Source organism: Lissotriton helveticus, chromosome 2_2 (genome assembly GCF_964261635.1).
Source record: "Lissotriton helveticus chromosome 2_2, aLisHel1.1, whole genome shotgun sequence".
Lineage (NCBI taxonomy): Eukaryota > Metazoa > Chordata > Amphibia > Caudata > Salamandridae > Lissotriton > Lissotriton helveticus.
The window spans coordinates 516662413-516686747 of NC_136060.1; the positions used below are offsets into that span (position 1 = coordinate 516662413).

Sequence of the window (24335 nt, forward strand, 5' to 3'; positions counted from 1 at the left end):
AATGTCATCAGTTGGGGTCTTCTTAGTGCCAGGCTGGCTATTGCTGTCAAACTTAGGACCATATGACAGCAGCTTTGGAGGCCGCACGCTGGTTCCAGTTCCAGTTCCATCATGAAACGCTTATAGAGTTGCCTGTATCAGTCACTGAGCCTTTCATGTGCCTTCTTTTAAGTAGGTACAACGGGAGTCACAGCTACTGATCGCAAAGTATAGAAAAATATCAAAATGGGGAAATCATTCAGTAAGGATGGACATTCACAACTAGAGCAATAATCTATCATGATGAGTAGGACCCCGTAACACGTACAGCGCCGCGAAATGTTTCGAAAACCTTTCTCCTGCCTGGTATGTTCATCAGATTAGTACCGGGTGCACCTCTCCTGATGAGCACCCACAGCTGGTACAACACTGAAACAAATCTTTAACATCACATATCATTCTTGTGTCTTTCCCTGGTCATGAACTTCAATTATATCTTTAAAGTGTTTCTTTCTCCTTCTTCTTTTAAACTGGGTGGACCCTCAGAGAGAAAACTAGAATGAGAAAAATCCCGGTACTGACACAAACCCCATATCTGAACCTACACGTATCCTTACCTCTAACCCTAAATACTTCTGCAACATTTTCACCAGAATATTAACCCCGACCTGAAGCACCGCGGTACCCCAACACTAACTCCATCTCTAATCCTAATGTATCCCAGCCTCTAACCCTAAACACTCCTCTAACATTCACACCCGAATACTAAACCCAACCTGATGCACTCCGTGACCCCAAGACTAATGGAAGGGTGAACACACTTTGGAAAGAAACCTGTGGACAGATGTGCTGACCCTGCCCCGCACCACAACCAACTATCATCACAAACACAGCCTCCAGGGCTTCTCTCCTGACCGGAGTCAAGATAGACGGAAATTTAGAAAAGCTGCAAGAAACTAGGAAAATGATCTTTGTCATCACTTTTCTACATGGCTTAGGAATGGAACAAACAGGATACAAAACACTGACTGAACAGCCAAAGCCTCCTGTCTGAACCCACACATGAAAGGAACAAAACGCAGATCTAAACAAACATTTGAGAGATTCAACCATCAGTCCTCTACGCCTCATGGACCTGGTCAATCTGATGCAAACAGGAGAAATAGGGCCGGTGTTGGTTTTCTTTAAGACCACAAATAGGCGGTCTCACCAGAGCGACCTGAAGGCCTTCTCGATATCAATCACCAGGAGGGCTAATGCCCATTAGACAATCAGCCAAGGTCAGTGCCTTATGAAAGAGTCATGAGGTGGCCTCAATACAACCAGCAGTCGTGTGCGTACAAAGTGACTACAATACCACCAGCAGTCGAGCATACGAGGTGGCTTCAATACCACCAGCAGTCAAGCGTACAAGGAGGCATCAATACCACCAGCAGTCGAGCATATGAGGTGACCTCAATACCACCAGCAGTCGAACATACGAGGGGACCTCAATACCACCAGCAGTCGAGCATATGAGGTGACCTCAATACCACCAGCAGTCGAACATACGAGGGGACTTCAATACCACCAGCAGTCATGAGAGTACAAGGTGGCCTGAATACCACGACAGTCATGTGAGTATGAGGTGACTTCAATACCACCAGCAGCCATGTGAGTAGGAGGTGGCATCAATATCACCAGGAATTGGTCTTTTCTACGATTTTGGTTTCAAAGTTGTTGAGCGAGTTCAGGAGATACAACAAGCACAACTCAGACTCAGGCCGGAGCTCCCCTCCAGGGATTCTGGAGGTTGGAAGGACCTGGGCAGTGGTGTGTCTGTCTTCCATCTTACAGCTGTGTGAGCCATCATCCGACTAACACATCCATTTCATTCACCTCGCTTGTAGATCCAGTGGAGCATTTCACCAGCATTATTTCCCACTGGTATAGATGGCTCCGTGAGGCGAGTCATGCCGTCTGGCTGCATCCATCAAGGTTTGCCTCAGGGGCCGCAGAAACTATGAATGTGGTCAGGAGTGCTCCCCGTCTCCAGTACCATTCTTACTGGCCGGCCACTCATCTAACCTCAGGTATGCATCATTACAAGGAAACCGCCATGTCCATTACCACAAATCCTTTACCACACACGTGCCTTTACTACGCATGCCGATTTCATTGTAAATGCATGCGTGATAAAGGCATCTTCGTGATAAAGGATTTGTTGCAATGGACACGCGTGATAAAGGAACGTTCATTGTAAATGAATTGTGGTCTTGGCCACGCGTGGATATGACTGCGTTGTAATGGCTGTTTCCCACTATTTTGCTGTACTTGAATGTGGTTGTAGTTTCAGGGAAGTCAGGCCCAGGGCCTCCCGGTCAAGCAAGTGCACCATGTTGCAAGGATGCCTGTGTCGTGGGGAGATTGTTTTTGTGCAGGAAGGGGCACCTTTCTGCGCAAAAACAATCACTACAGGCATTTTCCTCTTTCAATGCGTGCTGTAGAATGCAACACGCATTGAAAGAGGGAAAATCGAGGAGAAATAAAAACATTTCTCCTTGTTACCCCTCGCTACGCCACCTCTAGGATGGCGTAGCATTCACACGCATCTCCAGATTTTCGATTCCTCATAAATCTGGAGATGTGTCTTGTTCCATGGGTGTCGCGTGGGAACACCCACAGCAACACTCAGGGAACGCCCCTTCAACGCAATGTGCTGCGTGTGAAGGGGTCTTATTTACAGGGAGAGGAAAAGTCACGCAGGGTGGCTTATCCTTTCCTTTCCTTGTAAATATGGCAGAGCCCCGTGCGCCACCAGTACACCACGAAAAGTGACATACTGGTGATGAAGGGGGCTTGTAAATCTGCCCCAATGTTTCTTTGTTCCACCTCCCCTGAATCTTGCCCTCCTGCATCATCTTCTCTTTCCCGTTCTCTCTTCAAGTCTGGTCTGCGAGCACACGTGTGTGCTCGCAGACCAGACTTGAAGAGAGAACGGGGAAGACGTCGTTCTCAAGAGCCTTGTGCTCCACCGTCCAGTGCCAGGTGCTTCTAGGGTGCCAGCGAGGCGTGAAGGAGTACCTTGAGAGTTGCAGAGCACTGGAGTTTATACAAAAGCCTCAATACACACAGTTATTGTTTGACGCCATCAGAACATGTCCACTGCTGCTGCACAGACATATGTAATCCCACGACCAGAGTGGCCCTGCTGTCTTGTTTTTCCCTTCGCTGCAGATCGTCTGTCAACCGTGGGAGCCTCAAACGTAGGTGGCCAGCCAGCCAAGCACCTCTGCACCCAAGCCCCCCAGCCCGACTTCATGACCATTGCCTGCGTCCCCTTGGCCTAGGGGTCCCCATGACCTGGGCTCTTTTCGGCTTCAGCCCGGCTTGTCCCAAAGTCCCCCACTGCAGCCTCCATGTTTCAGGTCCCCTTGACTTTACCGGTGTATCGCTCGAGGCTACCATCATGGCCAGTACTTCTGCACCCGGACACACCAGGGCAGGTAAGCTGAAGCTGCTGGTGGAGCTTTGCACCTTGGACCCAGCACCTTACGCCCCAGAGGGCACCTCTGAACTCCGACTGCTCTCATCGTTTTGCTACATGCGATTTTCCTCCCATTGGTTAATGTTGTGGAGTTTGAGGCGCGTACCTCAAAACCGTTCTTTGAACTATTTTACTATTTTCGTCCAAAAACGATATCTCTTATTGTACTAAAGTTATTCTAAAGGTCTTGGGGCCATATTATCAAGAAAGGGCGATACATTATCGCCGCTTTTATCAGCAGGAAACTGACGCTAAATTTGCGATAATGGGCTTGATAATATGCCCATGTGAATTCCCATAGAAGCCCAGGTTAACACCAGAACCTGGGCTGCCATGGGAATTCACAAGGGCATATTATAAAGCCCATTATCACCGCTTTAACGGCAGTTTCCTGCCGATAAAAGCGGCGATAATGTATCGCCCTTTCTTGATAATATGGCCCTTGGTGTCTAAATCCCTGTAAAAATCTACTTTTGTTTTTCTAAGTTGGTCTGGGATTTCTCATTTAGTGTGCGTTCTATTTATTGACTGCGTGAGTGCAACAAACGCTTAACACTCCCCTCTGATAAGCCAAAGCTGCTCGAACACACTACCACAACTAGAGCACTTGGGATTATTACAGAAAGGTCTGTAAACCAACAAGGGTCGTCTGGACTTTCTGCATGGTGTACCCCTACATTGGCACACTACATAAAAGCAAAACCAAAGGTGGTGATGGACGGAGCGTTGACAATACAAGCACTCACCCCCACTCAACTGATCTGGGTTTAATCCATCACCGTTCTTTAGCCCACTCTGCCACCCCAGTTCAGACATGGCCATATGCAAATCAGTCTGACCCTGTGCCTCATGGGAACAGTCCAGCCTGAACTGCCAAGCCATGTCTTCCCATGTCTTCTGATTTGCATATGGCCATGTCTGAACTGGGGTGGTGGAGTGAGCTAAAGAACGGTGATGGATTAAACCCAGATCAGTTGACTGGGAGTGAGTGTTTGTATTGTCAACGCTCCGTCCATCACCACCTTTGGTTTTTCTTTGTTCACACTACATAAAAGGCGAGCTTCCAACAATAAGGAGTTTCTTAAGTGCTGCATACAGTTTGGAGAAGAAAAGACGGTGGTGTTGTTAGAAGGAATGACAGGTATATTGATACCTCCACATAGTACACATGGACTTTGGTTCATGGAGGATAGGTGCAAAGACTGAGCAGATCTCAAGACACAAATCACCCATATGTGTTCCAGCTGTGAACCATCGTCCTTGTGAGTCTGCTTTTGTTGCAGAACAGACCCAGCCAGCTCCCAGGCTAGTAGGGCGGTTCTCCGGGCTCATCCTAATAGGCTTTTTCAATCTTGTAGCAGGCAGTGTTCTAGAACCCAGTTGGCTCATCACTCATAGTGAGATGTGTCTCTTCCAGATATATTATCTGGGATCTAAGTAATTTAATTCTTCATGTACATATCTGCATAAGAATGTGAATATCCTATCTTTGTTTACATATAGGTCTAGTCAGCATTTCTCATTATTACATTCCCTAAATTAGACGGCTGCTTTGTAATCTGGACGATTATGTTTTCCTCCAAACCGTTCACCTTTGCAACAACGCACCCCGCCAAACCTCCGTCAAAAACTATTGCCACTAACACCCATAGTGGCATTATGAACTGAGGGGCAGATTTGCAAGCCTCTTGTGCCGCCGGTGCGTCACGTGCGCACCAGCGGCGCAACCTGCTGAGTGATATTTACAAGCACTGGTAAAGCCACCCTGCGTGGCCCCTTTTCACGCAACAATTTGCACATTAGGGGAGTGATATGGGTGTTGCTATGGGTGTTCCCAAGCAACACACATGTACACTCATGCATTTCCAGATTTACGAGCAAATGTAAATATGGAACTGCGTCAGAATGCTACGCCACCCTATGGGTGCCATAGCAAGGTGCAACAAGGAGAAATAATTGAATTTCTCCTAATTTTTTCCCTCTTTCAATGCGTGCTGCATTCTACAGCACACATTGAAAGAGGAAATCACCTCAATTGATTGTTTTTGTGCGGGAAGGTGCCGCTTCCTGCACAAAAACAATCTCCCCATGACGCAGGCATCCTTGTACCATGGTGCAAGGGTGTCGGCGTAGGCGCATGACAGCAGTTTGTGTGCCAGCGCAGGGGGAAGCACAGAGATGCAACATATTGTTGTAAATGTGTAGCATCCTTGTGCTTCGAAATTAACATAGCGTGGCCATCAAAATGACTTGCGGCACCAGGCTGCGTTAGTTTCTTGTAAATCTGCCCCACAGTATATACAGTGTGTGCCCGTGGGCCCCTCTGTCCCCCAAACTACCTTTACTCCCCTTTCCTTTGTCCCGCAAGCTGGGCGGCCTTGTCACGACCATCACCCTGCTCTGTAGTGATGTTTGTAGGTGTAGTACCAGAAGTGCAGAAAGGAAAGGCGGGGCCATCCATCAGAAATGCTCATTAGAGAGGTAACAACCATCTGTTTTGCCTACTGAATCAACATCAGAGCACTCCCCTCATTATCTGCACCTCACTATGTTTTATTTGGAAAAGGCTCCCCACCATGTTTTATTTGGAAAAGGCTCTTCTAATCAACATCTGACATACAGTCCGGTGATCAGGGCAGAAGCAGTTTTGGCCCAAGATATAGTTAAACCCAAAAATTCTTCTGCTTTTGAAAATTATTTTGAGCTTGGTGGGTTTCTGCAAATAAACTTTAGCAGCAGCTTTTTGGATGGAAAAGATAATCTGGTGCAGCCGTCATCTCCTCTCCACACTCGTAAGACAGAAGTCTGAGCAAGGAAAAGAAATCCAAGCTTCTCCCCTTCTCAGGATTGCTAGGGCGAGATGCTTGGTACACCAGCTGTCTAAAGAGGAAATTGCCAACATAAATGAGAATAGCCCAGGGGTGTTGATTTGATTTAGGATTACAAGGTTTCTTACAGGGAAAACGGCAGCTCGCTGGATCTGGCAATACAAATCCCAATCAGAGAGGTTTGGGCAGGCCTGCTAAAAGATTCAGACTATATATCGTCTAAGATCATCACCTTCTGTTCCTTCTGGTATACCCAGAACTTGAAGATTACTATGCCTCAACATGTTCTCTATGTCCTTTACCTTCCAAGCTAGATGGATCACTTTTTCGTCCTCCTGAATGGCCCGAGTTGCCTCTACTAATCCACAGGTTTGTTGGTCTATAAGATCCGTACTGGTTTAGAAATCTTTTGAATGGTGTTTAGTGTTTTTAAATGTGTGGTTTTAAGTGCAGCACAGTACAGCACCGTCATTTTTCAACTCTCCTCTATAAAGCACAGAATATCATATGTAGAGGAAAGAGAGGATTGTTTATTGGAATGGCCAGTTTATAATTCCTAGCAGGTGTACAAGTTTGGGAGAGAGGTATTGTGGTTAGTCTGTGGTATGTGTAAGATCAACAGCTCATTTTAAATGGGACTCAGCAACCTCAATCACTGCTTCTCACCAGCGTTTATGCAATGTTTGGAAAGATCAGTGTTGGTTTGTGTTTCTGAAGGGGAGGCTTCCTCCCATTACGATAAGTCTGATATTGAAAATAACATTTCTTGTGGGTCTTGGGACAGGCCCTTTTCCCCTCAAAGAGGGAGTTTAAAACATATTTCAAATTTGAGGTGGTGTTTGCAGGACCCTCCATCCCTAAACGCATGGGATACTTGTTTTTATTTATCCTGGATCCCTCGTGGCCCTTTATTGCAGTGAGACAGTTACTAGCATTTCTTTGATTTCAGATGCTTGTGAGAGGTAGAGCTGTGTGACGGGGCACTCAGCATGTTGCCCTGTACCACTTGTTTGTCAGCCTCCACCTTCTCGTAGACATTGAACTGCAACCTTTAGCTTAATAATCTGTTGTCCAAGTTCACTTTAATTTTGCGAGAATATGGGCCATTCAGGCTCCATTTGCTGCAGTAGAGTTTGGCTTGTGCTCTAAATTGGAGTCTGGGGCACTTGTTCACATTCTCGGCGCCCACCTCTGAACTCAGTCTGGACAGACTGACAACATTATCCAAAACTTAAGCTTGCCAATCCCCGGGCAGCTGCAGCATAGTGTTGTGTGGCGTGACTTGAAGTGTTGAACTGGAGTCGGAGGCCGAGAGGATGGATCACTGGATGCACACCGTTCTCCATACAAGTAACCCCACATTGTTCCATGGGTGGAGGGTACTTGGAAATCAGCCTCCACCTCACCTTGCAGCCCCCCTGTGTTTCAGGCTGCTGTAGGTACTGATGTGCACACACTTTGTACAATGCCAATCACCTTCTTTTGGGCTGATGCAGGCTTGTCAGGAGGCATGGGGAGGGACATCTTCTCTTTTCCACTCAAGTCCGTGATCAAAGAAATCAGGATCTTAAGTCCTTGACTGCCCGTTCTTCCTCCAGCCTTCCTGAGAATGGTACGCAAGTTCAATGCCTGTATGTGCAAGGAGCCATGCATCTCAAAGAGTTGCTGAAGAAACGGGAGTAGGAGAAATGTCATATGCCACTCTTGAGGGGGGGAGATATTGTTGTTTGTTGACAGAGAGTAGAGTATCAGTAGAGAGTATTTTTAGAGAGAAGAGTTTGGCATAATTCCGTTGGACCTGACAGTGAAGCAGGGAGACTTCTCTCCATACTCCTGAAAGTGATCAGCTACTAGCCGCCATCTTGCCAGCTCCGGCCCTGAATCTATTTCTAAGTTAGAGTCACCGCTCACAGGTATCCAGACATCTTAAGTTCAATGGCACAAAAAACAGAATGTCTCTGTATGACTCTCAGTCAAAACTGCTGCTCAAACAAAAGAGCTGAAAGATGCAAGCATCCTTGAACCCAAGCGTTTCGACCGGATCTCAAGACGGCCACCCTACCACTTCCCTCCCGGGCCATAGAGATTCTTGGGCGCTGACTGAATCCAAACTTGCAATGACTCATACCCCCTGCCCAACTTCTAGATGGCCGACTCAGTGAGACCTTCTGCGATGCTCTTTCCTCCACTGGTCTATAATCATTGATCACTGTCAGGACCTCAACCAGCCTTCACCCGTCCCTGTTCCCTCCCACCCACCAGGACCTTTACCCTGCGAACTTCCCTCAACAGCTGAGACCTAGCCATTTTGACTGATGCCCGGTGGAGCTACCTCGCGAGCTAAAGGGGAGATGGACTTTGGACTCCCTCCTTGACCATCAAACACAGCCGGACTTTGGGCAAACTCTCCAGCGTCTCTCCTGACCTTATCTCCCCCCTCTCCCTTCCCCTACCCTCCACCCCTCTCCGCTCTACTCTTTCCAGCTTCTGACCTTTGCCCTCACCTGTCCTTGCCCTTAGTCCCCACTCTGTTTTTCTGTGTACATTTTCCTTCGCACTTGAGACCTAACTATTTTGTCTGATGCCTGATGGAGTTACCTGGTTTAGCTAAAGGGGAGACGGGTCGGGGATTCCCTCCTTGGACATCACCTACCCAGTCGGTCTTTAGACAGACCTCTTTTCGTCTCTCCTGTCGTCTCTTCCCTGATCCTCCCTCTTATCACCTCCCCTTTCCCCCTCCACTAATTTTACCTCTCCTTTCTCTCCTCTCTTAATGTATTGCTTATTTTTTGATGTAATGTGTAATTGTGATCATTTTCTATTACATTGTTGAACCTAATGTAAAGCGGCCCATCCCAACTTTCCTGCACAGCATGCTGGGACAGTTCAAAATGGCATCATCCAGGAGTCACTGGTGACATCCCCTCTGGGACCCTCAGCTCCACCCCTTGCTGACATCACTGCCAGGGCCTTTCCCACCAAATTTCCAATGAGGCGCCCCCCTCCTGTGTTGGCTTCAGAGGTCTGGGGCTTGGGCTGGCCCATCCCTGGTACAGTGTAACAGCTAACTGATGGATGCCGTTCCTCTGTGCTCACCAATTTCCTCCTCAGGAGCTGAAAGAAGCACTGTTAACTGCTCCATTTGTGTGGGGAGGCCTTGATTCCTGCTGCTGGAGAGAAATGTAATTAACTTGGCACAGTAGGGTGACAAAAGACCATGGCTGATCCTGAGCTGAACCAGAGAAATATAACAATTCTGGATGACCTGTAAGTTGCAGGGATATCTTTTTGAAACTCTCAGATTTGATTGTGGCACACATGTTCCACCCCATTTTGATATGTCACTGGACTGTATGCCAAAGGGAAGTGAAACTTCACTCGAAGACAGAGTTCCCCCTGTGTGTAAAATAAAGCGTCACTGCGGACTAAACAGTAAATCACACTGACTTTCCCTGTGAGTGTACTCTAATATTATAAAACCTACCCCCAGGTCAATATCTAATCTGTGCACAGTTACCGGGCTGTGCATGACAACAGTCTCAGACGCGAAGCCCTCACACCTGTAAGCAGCCAAGTACCGCTTACCCTTGTTGCATTGCTGCAACCTTGTCTTGAAGGGGGGAAACTGGTGGTAAACACATGCAGTCTATTTACCCTGCACTCACGGTGGCTAAGTCTCCAGTTGTGGGGTTCACACACAGTAAAAAGGCCAAAAACCAGGTGATCAAAAAGCAAAACATATGGACGGATTAGCTGGGTCACATTACAGAAACACACAAATGTTGTTTTCCACAAGATATCATATAAATAAGCATCTGCAATGCAATAGGTCTTGCATTGCTGAATGTTTGAGCTATTCACGTTGCATTATTATTTGCAACGGCAATAGGTTAAACTATCAGTAATACAAGACCTATTGCATTGCAAATGCTTGTTTTCTTTTTGGTGAGAGTCTGAGATTCCGAGACATTCTGAATAGCTTCTGTATCAACCTTGCAGCTAGTGCAAATGGAGACATCACTCCAGCATGAAGAAAAAATGTATTCTTCCGGTCACTACAATCAGGAAACACCTCTAGGCCTCCTGAATTAACCCCATAACTCTCAACGAGCTGTCACACTCTGCACTTGGTAAAAATGTGTCACATCTTCCATAGACTACAGATTTTTTTAGGTGTTTTAGCATGATGGGATTTGTTAGATTTGGGGTCTATAGTTGGCAGAGGTAGGTATCACTGTCCAAATAGGGATCCTTGCTTCTAGTCAGGGTAAGGAGGAAACACTCTTCAGATAACCCCTGCTCACCCCCTTGGTAGCTTGGCACAATCAATCAGGCTTATCGAAGGCAAGAACCAAGGGTCAGGAAAAATAAGGGCGGAAGAAGCAAAAAGTTTGGGGATAACCCTGCAAAAAGGGCCATTTCCAACAGGATTCTTGTGTCAGACCCGCAATCAGAAAAAAACACAAAGACACTCCTAAGCATGCAAACGATACGGTACAAAGAAACAGAATGAGTGAAGGCACATGCGTTGGTGTTACGCCCAGAAGCCAATGCAAAACATAGTGCCCGAAACTAAAGTAAATGTCCAGACGCGAAATTAGATATAACACAGGGCCAGTAGCATGGGAGGGATACAACTGAGCAGAAGGAGGGACAAATGGTAAGGATTGACCTCTGAAAATAATGCATTTTGAAAGGCACAGGAAGGAACCAAGGAGAAGTGATGGGCGTGCTGAAAGCCCCCAGAGCAGATACTTCATGTCTCGGGAGACAGCGCATGCGCTGCCCACGCTCGACCTAAAAAGGAAAAGAGAAGACACAGAAGCCTTTGTTAGAATGAATCCTTCGTGACTCCCCTCACCTGCAGGATGTAGTTTCCAGGCTTCAGGTCGCTGATATCAATCCACTGGCAGTCAATGTCGTGCCTGTAGAGGTCCCAGCAGCCCACCGTGATGCCTTGCTCGCCGAAGTTGGCGCACTCGTACCTCTTGCTGACCACTGTGAAGAGAAGTGGATGGTGAGTGGGTTGTTTCAGGTCGTGCTGATGCTGACGCGCTTCGCTCTGAGTATGGACCGGCGGGTTTGGCCTGGTGGGTGGGGGTCATGCAGGGCCCCCCTGGGTTTTCAGTCAGGAATAAGCCTGGTTGTTGCAGTCAAGGGGTTTTTTGAAGAAGGTTGGGACCTTGGAGTGGGATTGGGCCTTGGAATCAGCCTGTCCTGAGGTGTTTCCTCTCCCACGCTCCCTCTTCCTTATCTCCTGCCTCCATTTCATATTTCTCTGTCCTACTAATTTTGTCCCCTCTTCAGAAGCTTTTCTTCCTCCAACTTACTTCTGCAGCACTCAACTAGCCTCCCACCCACAACCCACTCCACATCCACTCTCTCACTCTTCTCCACAGCTCTTCCGAACCCCTCAGCCCTACAACTCTCTTCCCCTACAGTGCTCTTCTTCTCTTTGATACTCGTCAGCTCTTTAGCACGCGTCTTCAGCTCTGCTTCTGTATATCCAAGCTGTGTCATCTCAACTATGTATCTTCCTGCTCTTCTTCTCAGCTCTCTCTCTCCCCCCATTTTCTCTCCCTCCTCCAGACCCTGATTTTCAACTCTATTCCACTTTTCTCTGTAATTTTCGGTAGGGAGACAAAATATCGAAATTAAAATATCGATATACAATAATATCGATGTTTCAATTTCGATGGTATAGAATATCGATGTGCAATAATATCGATGGACATAATATCGACTTTAAGGTATGTATGTTACTAATATCGAAATTTTGTTTAGTGTTTTGTATTTTATTATGTATTTGTTAAACATGTTTTTAATGTATGTTTAGAAATTAGTAATTTTGTTTACATTTTGCGTTTTAGTTTCAGAGCAGGTTGTGGGTTTATAGGGGAATAGGGTGGGAAGTAATTCAATTATAATTGATTAATTATTATGTTTTTATAATATTTTTGATTATTAATTAATTGTTAATTAATAATTAATTGGTAATTAATTATTATTAATTAGTTAAATAAATTAATAAGAGTTAATGTAGTAATATTTTTGAATTTTTTGTTATTGTTAATGAATAATTAATTGGTAATTAATTATTATTAAGTGATTAAATGATAATTCCATTTTTATGTGATTTATTTATGTGTAGTGGGTTGAGTGTTTATAGGGGAATAGGGTGTGAAATAATTAAATTAAGTTAATTAAAGAGATTGTATTTATTTATTTATTGGTATTTATTATTAATTAATTGTTAATTCATTAATTGGTAATTAGTTTTATTAAATTATTTCATAATATTAATTATAAATAATGTATTAATAAATTGTGTTCATTTTTGTAATTATTTATTAATTGGTAATTAATATTTGGCAATTAGTTAATTTATAATTACATCAATTTAATAATATTAATTGTTAATAATTGATTAATTGATATTTATATTAATTGTGTTTTTTTGTATGTGTAGTGTATTGTGTGTTAAAGGGGGAGTAGCTTGGGAAGTAATTTTTCGTTATTTAAGTAAATATTAATTGTAAATATTTGGTATTTAGTAATATATTTTTGTAAATAAAATATTATATCTTTTTTTTGTTAAAAAAAATTCTAATTGATAAGTATGTTAATATAACGCTTACGCTATTCTGCGCTTTTGCTACTATTGCACCCTCTGGAGTGTGAATAGTAATTTTTACCCCTACGCTGTCACTACTTATGCAATATGTAGAGTAAGTATATATATTAATTTATATGTAGAGTTTTTAATTTATTATAAATGTATATGTATTAGTTATTATTTTTTAAATATGTTTTAATGTTTATATCTATAATTTGTTAAATTATATGTATTTTTTATTATTTTTACATTATTATTAATACATTTTAAAAAACGATATTTTTTACTTCTATGATTTTGTACTATGATATTTTTGTTCTCGATATTTTTGTACTTACCTTTATGTAGATAGAACTTAGATATTTTTGATGTCGATATTTTTGCTTCAATATTTTTGTATGTCTATATTCTGTCTGTCGATATTATGTCATAGATTCGTAATTTTCCTCAGCTCTTTTATTCTCATATGTTCGCGACCGAACTCCCCGCTAAGATCTACCAAGGCCCTCGCTTTCATGAACTTTTCCCTTGCCTCTCTTCCCAAGGTCTGCTCTCTAAGCTTTTATCCCCCTTCCTGAACCTCTCACCCAGGCAGCCATTGAAAGGCTCTCTCTTCCCCTCTGGAGCTCCTCACGTGCATTTCACTCACTGAAGGAAGAACTTTGAAGCCTAGTTTACAGAGACGAAAGTCAACCCCATCATACATATCGCAGAAAACGTATCCGCATTCCTCTGGTTTCAGTGCCCGTATGTAGAACACCCCCATGGAATCCTCTCTATCACGCAGACATCTCGATTTCCAATGTATGTGGTGTCTCATATTTTTCCAGAGCACTCCCTCCTACCTGCTTAGCAACTCAATGTGTCTGCTTCCTGTTGTCATTCAAGCCACATGCTTTCAAGTATACTCCCAGCAGCACTGACTCCTCAGTAGACATTACTACATCATTACAAGTGATCCCAGCAGCACTGACACCTCAGTAGAGATTACTGTGTAATCGGAAGAGATCCCAGCAGCACTGACTCCTCAGTAGACATTACTACATCATTACAAGTGATCCCAGCAGCACTGACACCTCAGTAGAGATTACTGTGTAATCGGAAGAGATCCCAGCAGCACTGACTCCTCAGTAGACATTACTACATCATTACAAGTGATCCCAGCAGCACTGACACCTCAGTAGAGATTACTGTGTAATCGGAAGAGATCCCAGCAGCATTGACTCCTCAGTAGACATTACTATGTAATTACAAGAGATCCCAGCAGCACTGACTCCTCAGTAGACATTACTATGTAATCACAAGAGATCCCAGCAGTACTGACTGCTCAGCAGACATTACTATGTAATTACAAGAGATCCCAGCAGCACTGACTCCTCAGTAGACATTACTATGTAATCGCAAGAGATCCTAGCAGCACTGACTCCTCAGTAGACATTACTATGTAATTACAAGAGATCCCAGCACCACTGACTCCTCAGTTTACATTACTATGTAATTACAAGAGATCCCAGCAGCACCGACTCCTCAGTAGACATTACTGTGTAATCGCAAGAGATCCCAGCAGCACTGACACCTCAGTAGACATTACTGTGTAATCACAAGAGATCCCAGCAGCACTGACTCCTCAGTAGACATTACTATGTAATTACAAGAGATCGCATCAGCACTGACTCCTCAGTAGACATTACTATGTAATCGCAAGAGATCCCAGCAGCACTGACTCCTCAGTAGACATTACTATGTAATTACAAGAGATCCCAGCACCACTGACTCCTCAGTAGACATTACTATGTAATTACAAGAGATCCCAGCAGCACCGACTCCTCAGTAGACATTACTGTGTAATCGCAAGAGATCCCAGCAGCACTGACACCTCAGTAGACATTACTGTGTAATCACAAGAGATCCCAGCAGCACTGACTCCTCCGTAGACATTACTGTGTAATCACAAGAGATCCCAGCAGCACTGACTCCTCAGTAGACATTACTATGTAATCACAAGAGATCCCAGCAGCACTGACTCCTCAGTAGACATTACTATGTAATCCCAAGAGATCCCAGCAGCACTGACTCATCAGTAGACATTACTATGTAATCGCAAGAGATCCCAGCAGCACTGACTCCTCAGTAGACATTACTATGTAATCCCAAGAGATCCCAGCAGCACTGACTCCTCAGTAGACATTACTATTTAATCCCAAGAGATCCCAGCAGCACTGACTCCTCAGTAGACATTACTATGTAATCCCAAGAGATCCCAGCAGCACTGACTCCTCAGTAGACATTACTATGTAATTACAATAGATCCCAACAGCACTGACTCCTCAGTAGACATTACTATGTAATCAGAAGAGATCCCAGCAGTACTGACTCCTCAGTAGACATTACTATGTAATCCCAAGAGATCCCAGCAGCACTGACTCCTCAGTAGACATTACTATGTAATCCCAAGAGATCCCAGCAGCACTGACTCATCAGTAGACATTACTATGTAATCACAAGAGATCCTAGCAGCACTGACTCCTCAGTAGACATTACTATGTAATCCCAAGAGATCCCAGCAGCACTGACTCCTCAGTAGGCATTACTATGTAATTACAATAGATCCCAACAGCACTGACTCCTCAGTAGACATTACTATGTAATCCCAAGAGATCCCAGCAGCACTGACTCCTCAGTAGACATTACTATGTAATCCCAAGAGATCCCAGCAGCACTGACTCATCAGTAGACATTACTATGTAATCGCAAGAGATCCCAGCAGCACTGACTCCTCAGTAGACATTACTATGTAATCCCAAGAGATCCCAGCAGCACTGACTCCTCAGTAGACATTACTATGTAATCCCAAGAGATCCCAGCAGCACTGACTCATCAGTAGACATTACTATGTAATTGCAAGAGATCCCAGCAGCACTGACTCCTCAGTAGACATTACTATGTAATCCCAAGAGATCCCAGCAGCACTGACTCATCAGTAGACATTACTATGTAATCCCAAGAGATCCCAGCAGCACTGACTCATCAGTAGACATTACTGTGTAATCACAAGAGATCCGAGCAGCACTGACTCCTCAGTAGACATTACTATGTGTTGGACTTTGGCCCTTAGGGCAGGTTCACCCCTAGACTTTTTGCTTGAAATGGTGACCTGGAGATGGTGATTTTGGGATTCTGCGCACTTTCACTGTGTCCCAGTGGAAAGTGCGTGCGCACTCTGAGTGCATGTGCTGAGCTAGGCCTGCCCGCCCATAGGAATGCATGGGGAATGTATGTGTCCCTGGTAGTTCCTGATGCGTGGGGTGTACAGTCTTGAGTCTGGTATGTGTGAACTCGTGAGAGTGAATGCTGCGAGATGGTGTATGCAGCATGTATGTGTCTAGTAGCGAAGCGCCATTTCTAGACATGGCTGTACGTGTGCTGTGAGGGTGCTGGCGTGTGATTGGCTGGAGCTGGCTGGCATGCCAGGCTCCAGGAAGTCTGGATGGGTCTGCCCGGTGGTGAGTGGGAGATTAGCATGAGTGATGTGTGGGAGGAGTGTACCTGTGTCCTGGATGGGCTGGGTTTTCCCCACACAATGCTGGCTCCGCCCCCCTGTGGTGTGTCTAATGACCCAGGCCCTGCCAGTGAATAGAGAGGGTGGTTGAGGTAAACAGAGTACTCAAGAACCAGCTGCGACTGGTTCCGCCCCCACTCTGCACCCTTGAACAAAGGAATGCACTGTATAAAAATGGGGCTGTGTCCCCACAGAAGTTGTTCTCTTCCAGGATCCTGAGGGGGCTGTTGCTGCTGCTGGGCCAGAGGACCGCCACTTGGGCTGTCTCCCTGCCTGGAGACCCAGTGTGCTGGCTCTGGGCCCAGCCTTGCCCCCCCTGCCTGCCCAAGGACTTGTTTGCTGGGGCTCTGTCCTTGCCCCTGGGAGCGCTTTATCCTGTTTGTAGCGCTAGGAGCGCGCTTTATGCCCTCTAGCGCTTGGAAGCGCTTCGTTTTTGATTATAGCGCTTGGAGCGCTGTGATTGTCTGTCTAGCGCTTGAGAGCGCTGAATTCGTCCTAGCGCTGCAGTTTGTGCTCACAAAGCGCTTGGGAGCGCTTTTGTCAGGCCGGTGCCCACCCTGCATTTTGCTGCTCTAGCGGCTGCCCACGCCGCATATTTGCGTGATTTATTTATCATCGGGAGCTCACCCCGTGTTTAAATCACCGCCGCAGCCCAGGAACCCTGCCAGGCCGCCGCGCTGCCGACGGCGACCCGGAAGTCCCGCCTCCATTTTACCAGCGCCGCGCTGCTATTGGCTGCAGCGCGACCCGGAAGTCAGGCAAGCCTTGGTGGGACGGCAGGAAGCAGACGGGAGCCCACCCCGCGCTCCTGCACCGGAGAGGAGAAGACCGGCCGACTCCTTCCCCCGCTTCCCCCGGTCTGGGGAAGCCAAGCTCCGACCGAGGGAGAGCCCCAGAGTGCCGCCAGCAGGCAGTAGGAGGAGCCCGCAGCAAAGAGGACGTCCCGGCTGCCTCACAGAGCCCCTGCAGCACGAGGAGTCCAGAGAGAGCCAACAGCAGGTGAGTGTGGCCACAGAGAGGGAGGGAGGGGCACCGGGACACAGTGTCCGCCCCCCCCTCCCCAGTAGCGCGCTCCCGTGCTCGCGGTGTGGAGCCTAGTGAAAGGCTCCCTGGGCATTGTTTGTACCCGAGTGGGACTCTGACGAAGTGGCCAGTTGGGCATCTCTGCTTCACGAGCCCCAGAGGCTCAGGGGGCATTTGCAAAGTTGAGTCCCCCGTGAGGGGCTCCACCAAGGCAGCATTTCGTGTGTAGAGCCCAGTGAGGCTCTGGAGGGCCACATTTATTTCTTAGGGCCCGGAGAGAGGCTCCAGGCGCCAAAGTGGTTGTGAAGGGCCCAGAGAGGCTCTTGAGCCCCCACTGTTGTTTTTGAGCCCTGGCAGGCTCAAACATTGTTGCACCAGTTGCCCAGCACTTTGTGGGCAACTGCTACGTTTAGGACCCTGACTCTGGACACAGGGCGTCCTAGCCCCAGAGAGGCCAGTTGGCCTAGGGACAGTCACAGGTGGTGACTTACGTGAGTTTGGCGCAATTGTACTTTCTATGCACCTCTGAATGTATTGTTTATGCGTCATGTGCCTTTACACCTCTGAATGAATGTTATGCATTGCATCATGTGTTTTCCTCTTACACCCCTACAGGTATTGTAATACATAGGTGGTTGTTTTCTCCCTAGTACAGGTGGTGCTAGTGAGGTCCTGGTTACCAGTGATTACTGGTTGTGTGCTATTTTGTGCTATATTCTATGTACTAAGTGCTATTTCTGAAAGTGCTACTTCTGATTCCTGACAGTGGTCCAGGTGGCCCTGTCTTGTACATATCCCTTGTAAATTCTGCCCGTGCCTCTGGCACATTGTAAAGTGTGTGTTTTATCTAATGTGTTTTGGTGTAATACAAAGGCTATTTTTATATAACCTTGTGTGGAGTTTCCTTTGTGGTGGGCCTTTGGTTGTTGTTGCTGGGGTGCGTGCGCAAATACTTAGCCTACATCGCCTCCAAGTTTAGCCTTGCTGCTCGCGCCACGTTACCTAGAGGGTGAGTAGGGGTTATCTTGGCGTGTAACTCCCTTGCCCTGACTTGGGGGTGGTGGTCTCTGACTGACTTTGGCGAAAGCCCTGGCCAGCCGGGGATCCCATTTCCAACATTGGCGGCAAGCGGTAGGATAAGGATTTGTGTTTGCGTTGTACCTTAGTAGTAACTGGCCATACCACAAAACTCTGCATTTTAGATGACCACATTTTAGGGGATTGTTTTGAAATTCCATTGTTTCTTCTCCTGAAGAGTGTCATTTGATTGTGTTCAGTACATTTGTCCCCCGCCCTGCTTCCAGAGTTTGGTACCTGTGTCGCTTTTGGTCAGGTTGAGAAGTCAGGGGTGGTAGAAACTGCCTTACCGATCCGAGGGGAGGGTGTGTGTGGATGAATGGTGTGTTTTCCTGGACGCATGAGTATGAGTTCTCTTTGATAAGGAGATTGTTGAAGTTTTGGAATTGTGTACTCTTACTTCAGATTGTTAAGTCCCCTGTGTTGCACGTGTCTGTGAGCATCTTGCCAAGATGGAGTCTGCTTTTAATGTCTGGGGTCTGTTTTTGCATGAACTGAGAGAGTTTTGCGAAGAGAGAGACATTGCAGTGAATGAGTCAGACACCCAGTCCCAACTTAGGGGTAACCTGATCCAATGGCAGAAGGATGACTTGGAGCGTGAGCACAGTGCGGAGAGGGCCCGGGTCTCACACCATGAGGGTGGTGGGTCAGAGGGGAGCCCTGAAGAGTCTGAGGAGGAGGGAGAAGATGATAGCACAGGGACGCCAGCAGATAGTGAGGACCCCATAGATAGGGAGTCCCTTGCTGGGTCCAGCGTAGGAGGCAGCGCCTCATCCCTTTCCCTGTCCCCAGAGGAGCTGGAAGATTGGAGGAGAGAAAGGGAGCACCAGCTGGCTTTAGAGAGGCTCAGGTTGGAGCATGCCCAGGCTATGGCACAGCTGGGCATTAGAAAGCAACAGCTGGAGGTTAAGAAGCAACAGCTAGAGACCGAGAGGGTCTTAGCGCAGGAAAGGATAGAGGAGGCTGAGAGGGCCTCCACCAGAGGCGAAGTAGCTCTGGAGGGTAGACTATCCCCTGCGCGCAGTGTTGAGTTTCTGGATCCCCCAGGGAGGGTTGGGTCCAGTGGTGGCAGCTATTTAAATCTCAGTCTAGAAAGTCCCAGTTCCCAGAGTATGGTTCCTGTTTCCCCAGAGGAGGAGAATAGGTTGAGGTTTAGGAACCTTAGGAAACCGTCTCATCAGTCTTGGGAAGACTTTGAGGATGACTGTTGTAGAGCCCTGTGTGATTGGGTACGGGAGCCCACGAAATGTGATTGGGACCTATTGCTCGATATGTTTCTCAGAGAGCAGTTGCTCAGTTGTTGTTCACCAGGGTTGCGCCAACACCTGTTAGGGTGTGGATTGTCTGAACCATGTGAGCTGGCAGAGGAAGCAGACCGCTGGGAAGGGACCAGAGGTTCTGTAGAGTCATTGGTGAGTGACTCCAAAAGTAGTGGGTCAGGGATCTTCCAGCCCAGCGTGGTGGAAGAGGCTCAGTGTAGCCCAGCGAGGTCCCAGTATAGTGAGAAGGGTGGAGGGGCTGACTGCCTGGCTCAGTGGAGCAGGAGTCAGTGGGTGGCTGAGAGCCCCCAGAGGCCCGAAGCCCTGTCTCAGAACCTGGGTGGTTTCTTGAGGGAACACCAGGTTGGGGACCTAGGCTGTCCTGTTAGTCCATTTGAGGAGGATCTCCTAGTGAGTAGAGGACCTGGAGCGTCTGTAACCAGAGCTCCTGTGGTTCTAGAGTCTGGCAGTACCGCTCCGGTAGGGAGGGTACAGGAGTCCAGAGTGAGGAGTGATTGGGGGAGTTCCCCAGTGGAAGGACCAGTGGGTCAGGGACTACCCAGTTGGGCTAGGTTCCCGTGTAGTGACCATGGTAACACCACTTCTGGTCTGGGGGATCGTCACGCACTGTCAGGTGGACAGAGGGCGGGAGATCTGCGCCAGACAGACAGTCACGCAACAGATGTGACATTTGTTAGCCTCAGGGGGATTGCGTGTGAATCCCCAGAAGTCCTGGAGTGCCAGGCAATTGTTCCACCGAAGGTTCTAGACCAGAGGTTGGGAGGCCAGGTTCAGGATCTGCCTGACCTGAAGGGTAGGACGACTGTAACCAGTGTCCTGACCGGTTCTTCGTCCAGAGGAACTTCTCCAGGTGGGAGAGGGCAGACCTCTGGAAGGGGGTGCAGAGGGTGGGAGAGCCCACCTCTGACCCCGGTGCAACCTGAGTGGATAAGCCCTGGGTTGGAATGGCGTTCTAGGGGTACCCCTCGCAGAAGGAGGAGGAACCCTAGGGGAAGAGGTAGGGGGAGGAGAGCCTTCCCCGAGACTCCTGGTCCGCCTGAGGTTGTAGGCCCTAGGCTGGAGAACCAGTGGCAGTCTAGTCCTGTCTTGCAGACAGGAAGAGTGGAGAATGGCTCCTATGTGCCAGGGGTTACTACCCCCCGCTCTGCGAATTGGCATGGACCAGTGGCACCTGGGTGGCCCAGGGCCTGGTCCTGGCCGCGGACAACTTGGGAGTACCAGTGGGGTAGCCCAGTTGGTCCAGACAGTGTGTTTAGAAGGAATCCCATGGGTTCACCGTGGCATAGAACAGGAGGGTGTCCCTGCAGTTGCGGGCCCGCGTCCGTGTTCTATCGCCCCAAGCAGGGAAGTCCATCACGGTGGTGATTGTTCTCCCCTGCGTTTTGGCTGGAAGGGGGTTATGTTGGACTTTGGCCCTTAGGGCAGGTTCACCCCTAGACTTTTTGCTTGAAATGGTGACCTGGAGATGGTGATTTTGGGATTCTGCGCACTTTCACTGTGTCCCAGTGGAAAGTGCGTGCGCACTCTGAGTGCATGTGCTGAGCTAGGCCTGCCCGCCCATAGGAATGCATGGGGAATGTATGTGTCCCTGGTAGTTCCTGATGCGTGGGGTGTACAGTCTTGAGTCTGGTATGTGTGAACTCGTGAGAGTGAATGCTGCGAGATGGTGTATGCAGCATGTATGTGTCTAGTAGCGAAGCGCCATTTCTAGACATGGCTGTACGTGTGCTGTGAGGGTGCTGGCGTGTGATTGGCTGGAGCTGGCTGGCATGCCAGGCTCCAGGAAGTCTGGATGGGTCTGCCCGGTGGTGAGTGGGAGATTAGCATGAGTGATGTGTGGGAGGAGTGTACCTGTGTCCTGGATGGGCTGGGTTTTCCCCACACAATGCTGGCTCCGCCCCCCTGTGGTGTGTCTAATGACCCAGGCCCTGCCAGTGAATAGAGAGGGTGGTTGAGGTAAACAGAGTACTCAAGAACCAGCTGCGACTGGTTCCGCCCCCACTCTGCACCCTTGAACAAAGGAATGCACTGTATAAAAATGGGGCTGTGTCCCCACAGAAGTTGTTCTCTTCCAGGATCCTGAGGGGGCTGTTGCTGCTGCTGGGCCAGAGGACCGCCACTTGGGCTGTCTCCCTGCCTGGAGACCCAGTGTGCTGGCTCTGGGCCCAGCCTTGCCCCCCCTGCCTGCCCAAGGACTTGTTTGCTGGGGCTCTGTCCTTGCCCCTGGGAGCGCTTTATCCTGTTTGTAGCGCTAGGAGCGCGCTTTATGCCCTCTAGCGCTTGGAAGCGCTTCGTTTTTGATTATAGCGCTTGGAGCGCTGTGATTGTCTGTCTAGCGCTTGAGAGCGCTGAATTCGTCCTAGCGCTGCAGTTTGTGCTCACAAAGCGCTTGGGAGCGCTTTTGTCAGGCCGGTGCCCACCCTGCATTTTGCTGCTCTAGCGGCTGCCCACGCCGCATATTTGCGTGATTTATTTATCATCGGGAGCTCACCCCGTGTTTAAATCACCGCCGCAGCCCAGGAACCCTGCCAGGCCGCCGCGCTGCCGACGGCGACCCGGAAGTCCCGCCTCCATTTTACCAGCGCCGCGCTGCTATTGGCTGCAGCGCGACCCGGAAGTCAGGCAAGCCTTGGTGGGACGGCAGGAAGCAGACGGGAGCCCACCCCGCGCTCCTGCACCGGAGAGGAGAAGACCGGCCGACTCCTTCCCCCGCTTCCCCCGGTCTGGGGAAGCCAAGCTCCGACCGAGGGAGAGCCCCAGAGTGCCGCCAGGAGGCAGTAGGAGGAGCCCGCAGCAAAGAGGACGTCCCGGCTGCCTCACAGAGCCCCTGCAGCACGAGGAGTCCAGAGAGAGCCAACAGCAGGTGAGTGTGGCCACAGAGAGGGAGGGAGGGGCACCGGGACACAGTGTCCGCCCCCCTCCCCAGTAGCGCGCTCCCGTGCTCGCGGTGTGGAGCCTAGTGAAAGGCTCCCTGGGCATTGTTTGTACCCGAGTGGGACTCTGACGAAGTGGCCAGTTGGGCATCTCTGCTTCACGAGCCCCAGAGGCTCAGGGGGCATTTGCAAAGTTGAGTCCCCCGTGAGGGGCTCCACCAAGGCAGCATTTCGTGTGTAGAGCCCAGTGAGGCTCTGGAGGGCCACATTTATTTCTTAGGGCCCGGAGAGAGGCTCCAGGCGCCAAAGTGGTTGTGAAGGGCCCAGAGAGGCTCTTGAGCCCCCACTGTTGTTTTTGAGCCCTGGCAGGCTCAAACATTGTTGCACCAGTTGCCCAGCACTTTGTGGGCAACTGCTACGTTTAGGACCCTGACTCTGGACACAGGGCGTCCTAGCCCCAGAGAGGCCAGTTGGCCTAGGGACAGTCACAGGTGGTGACTTACGTGAGTTTGGCGCAATTGTACTTTCTATGCACCTCTGAATGTATTGTTTATGCGTCATGTGCCTTTACACCTCTGAATGAATGTCATGCATTGCATCATGTGTTTTCCTCTTACACCCCTACAGGTATTGTAATACATAGGTGGTTGTTTTCTCCCTAGTACAGGTGGTGCTAGTGAGGTCCTGGTTACCAGTGATTACTGGTTGTGTGCTATTTTGTGCTATATTCTATGTACTAAGTGCTATTTCTGAAAGTGCTACTTCTGATTCCTGACAGTGGTCCAGGTGGCCCTGTCTTGTACATATCCCTTGTAAATTCTGCCCGTGCCTCTGGCACATTGTAAAGTGTGTGTTTTATCTAATGTGTTTTGGTGTAATACAAAGGCTATTTTTATATAACCTTGTGTGGAGTTTCCTTTGTGGTGGGCCTTTGGTTGTTGTTGCTGGGGTGCGTGCGCAAATACTTAGCCTACATCGCCTCCAAGTTTAGCCTTGCTGCTCGCGCCACGTTACCTAGAGGGTGAGTAGGGGTTATCTTGGCGTGTAACTCCCTTGCCCTGACTTGGGGGTGGTGGTCTCTGACTGACTTTGGCGAAAGCCCTGGCCAGCCGGGGATCCCATTTCCAACACTATGTAATCGCAAGAGATCCCAGCAGCACTGACTCCTCAGTAGACATTACTATGTAATCAGAAGAGATCCCACCAGCACGGACTCCTCAGTAGACATTACTATGTAATCAGAAGAGATCCCACCAGCACGGACTCCTCAGTAGACATTACTATGTAATCAGAAGAGATCCCAGCAGCACTGACTCCTCAGTAGACATTACTATGTAATCGCAAGAGATCCCGGCAGCACTGACTCCTCAGTAGACATTACTATGTAATCAGAAGAGATCCCACCAGCACGGACTCCTCAGTAGACATTACTATGTAATCAGAAGAGATCCCAGCAGCACTGACTCCTCAGTAGACATTACTATGTAATTACAAGTGATCCCAGTAGCAGTGACTCCTCAGTAGACATTACTGTGTAATCAGAAGAGATCCCAGCAGCACTGACTCCTCAGTAG

The 24335-nt window shown here is 48.3% G+C and overlaps 1 protein-coding gene across 4 annotated transcripts in view; it reads right to left on the reverse strand.

The window, feature by feature from the left end:
* Nucleotides 1-24335, reverse strand: part of LOXL3 (lysyl oxidase like 3) — a 377140-nt gene that overhangs the window by 16389 nt on the left and 336416 nt on the right. For all 4 annotated transcript variants that reach the window (XM_078678827.1, XM_078678825.1, XM_078678824.1 and 1 more), the window contains one exon: nt 11195-11331. In XM_078678827.1, coding sequence (XP_078534953.1) covers nt 11195-11331 — 137 coding nt within the window. The remainder of the gene's footprint in view (nt 1-11194; nt 11332-24335) is intronic.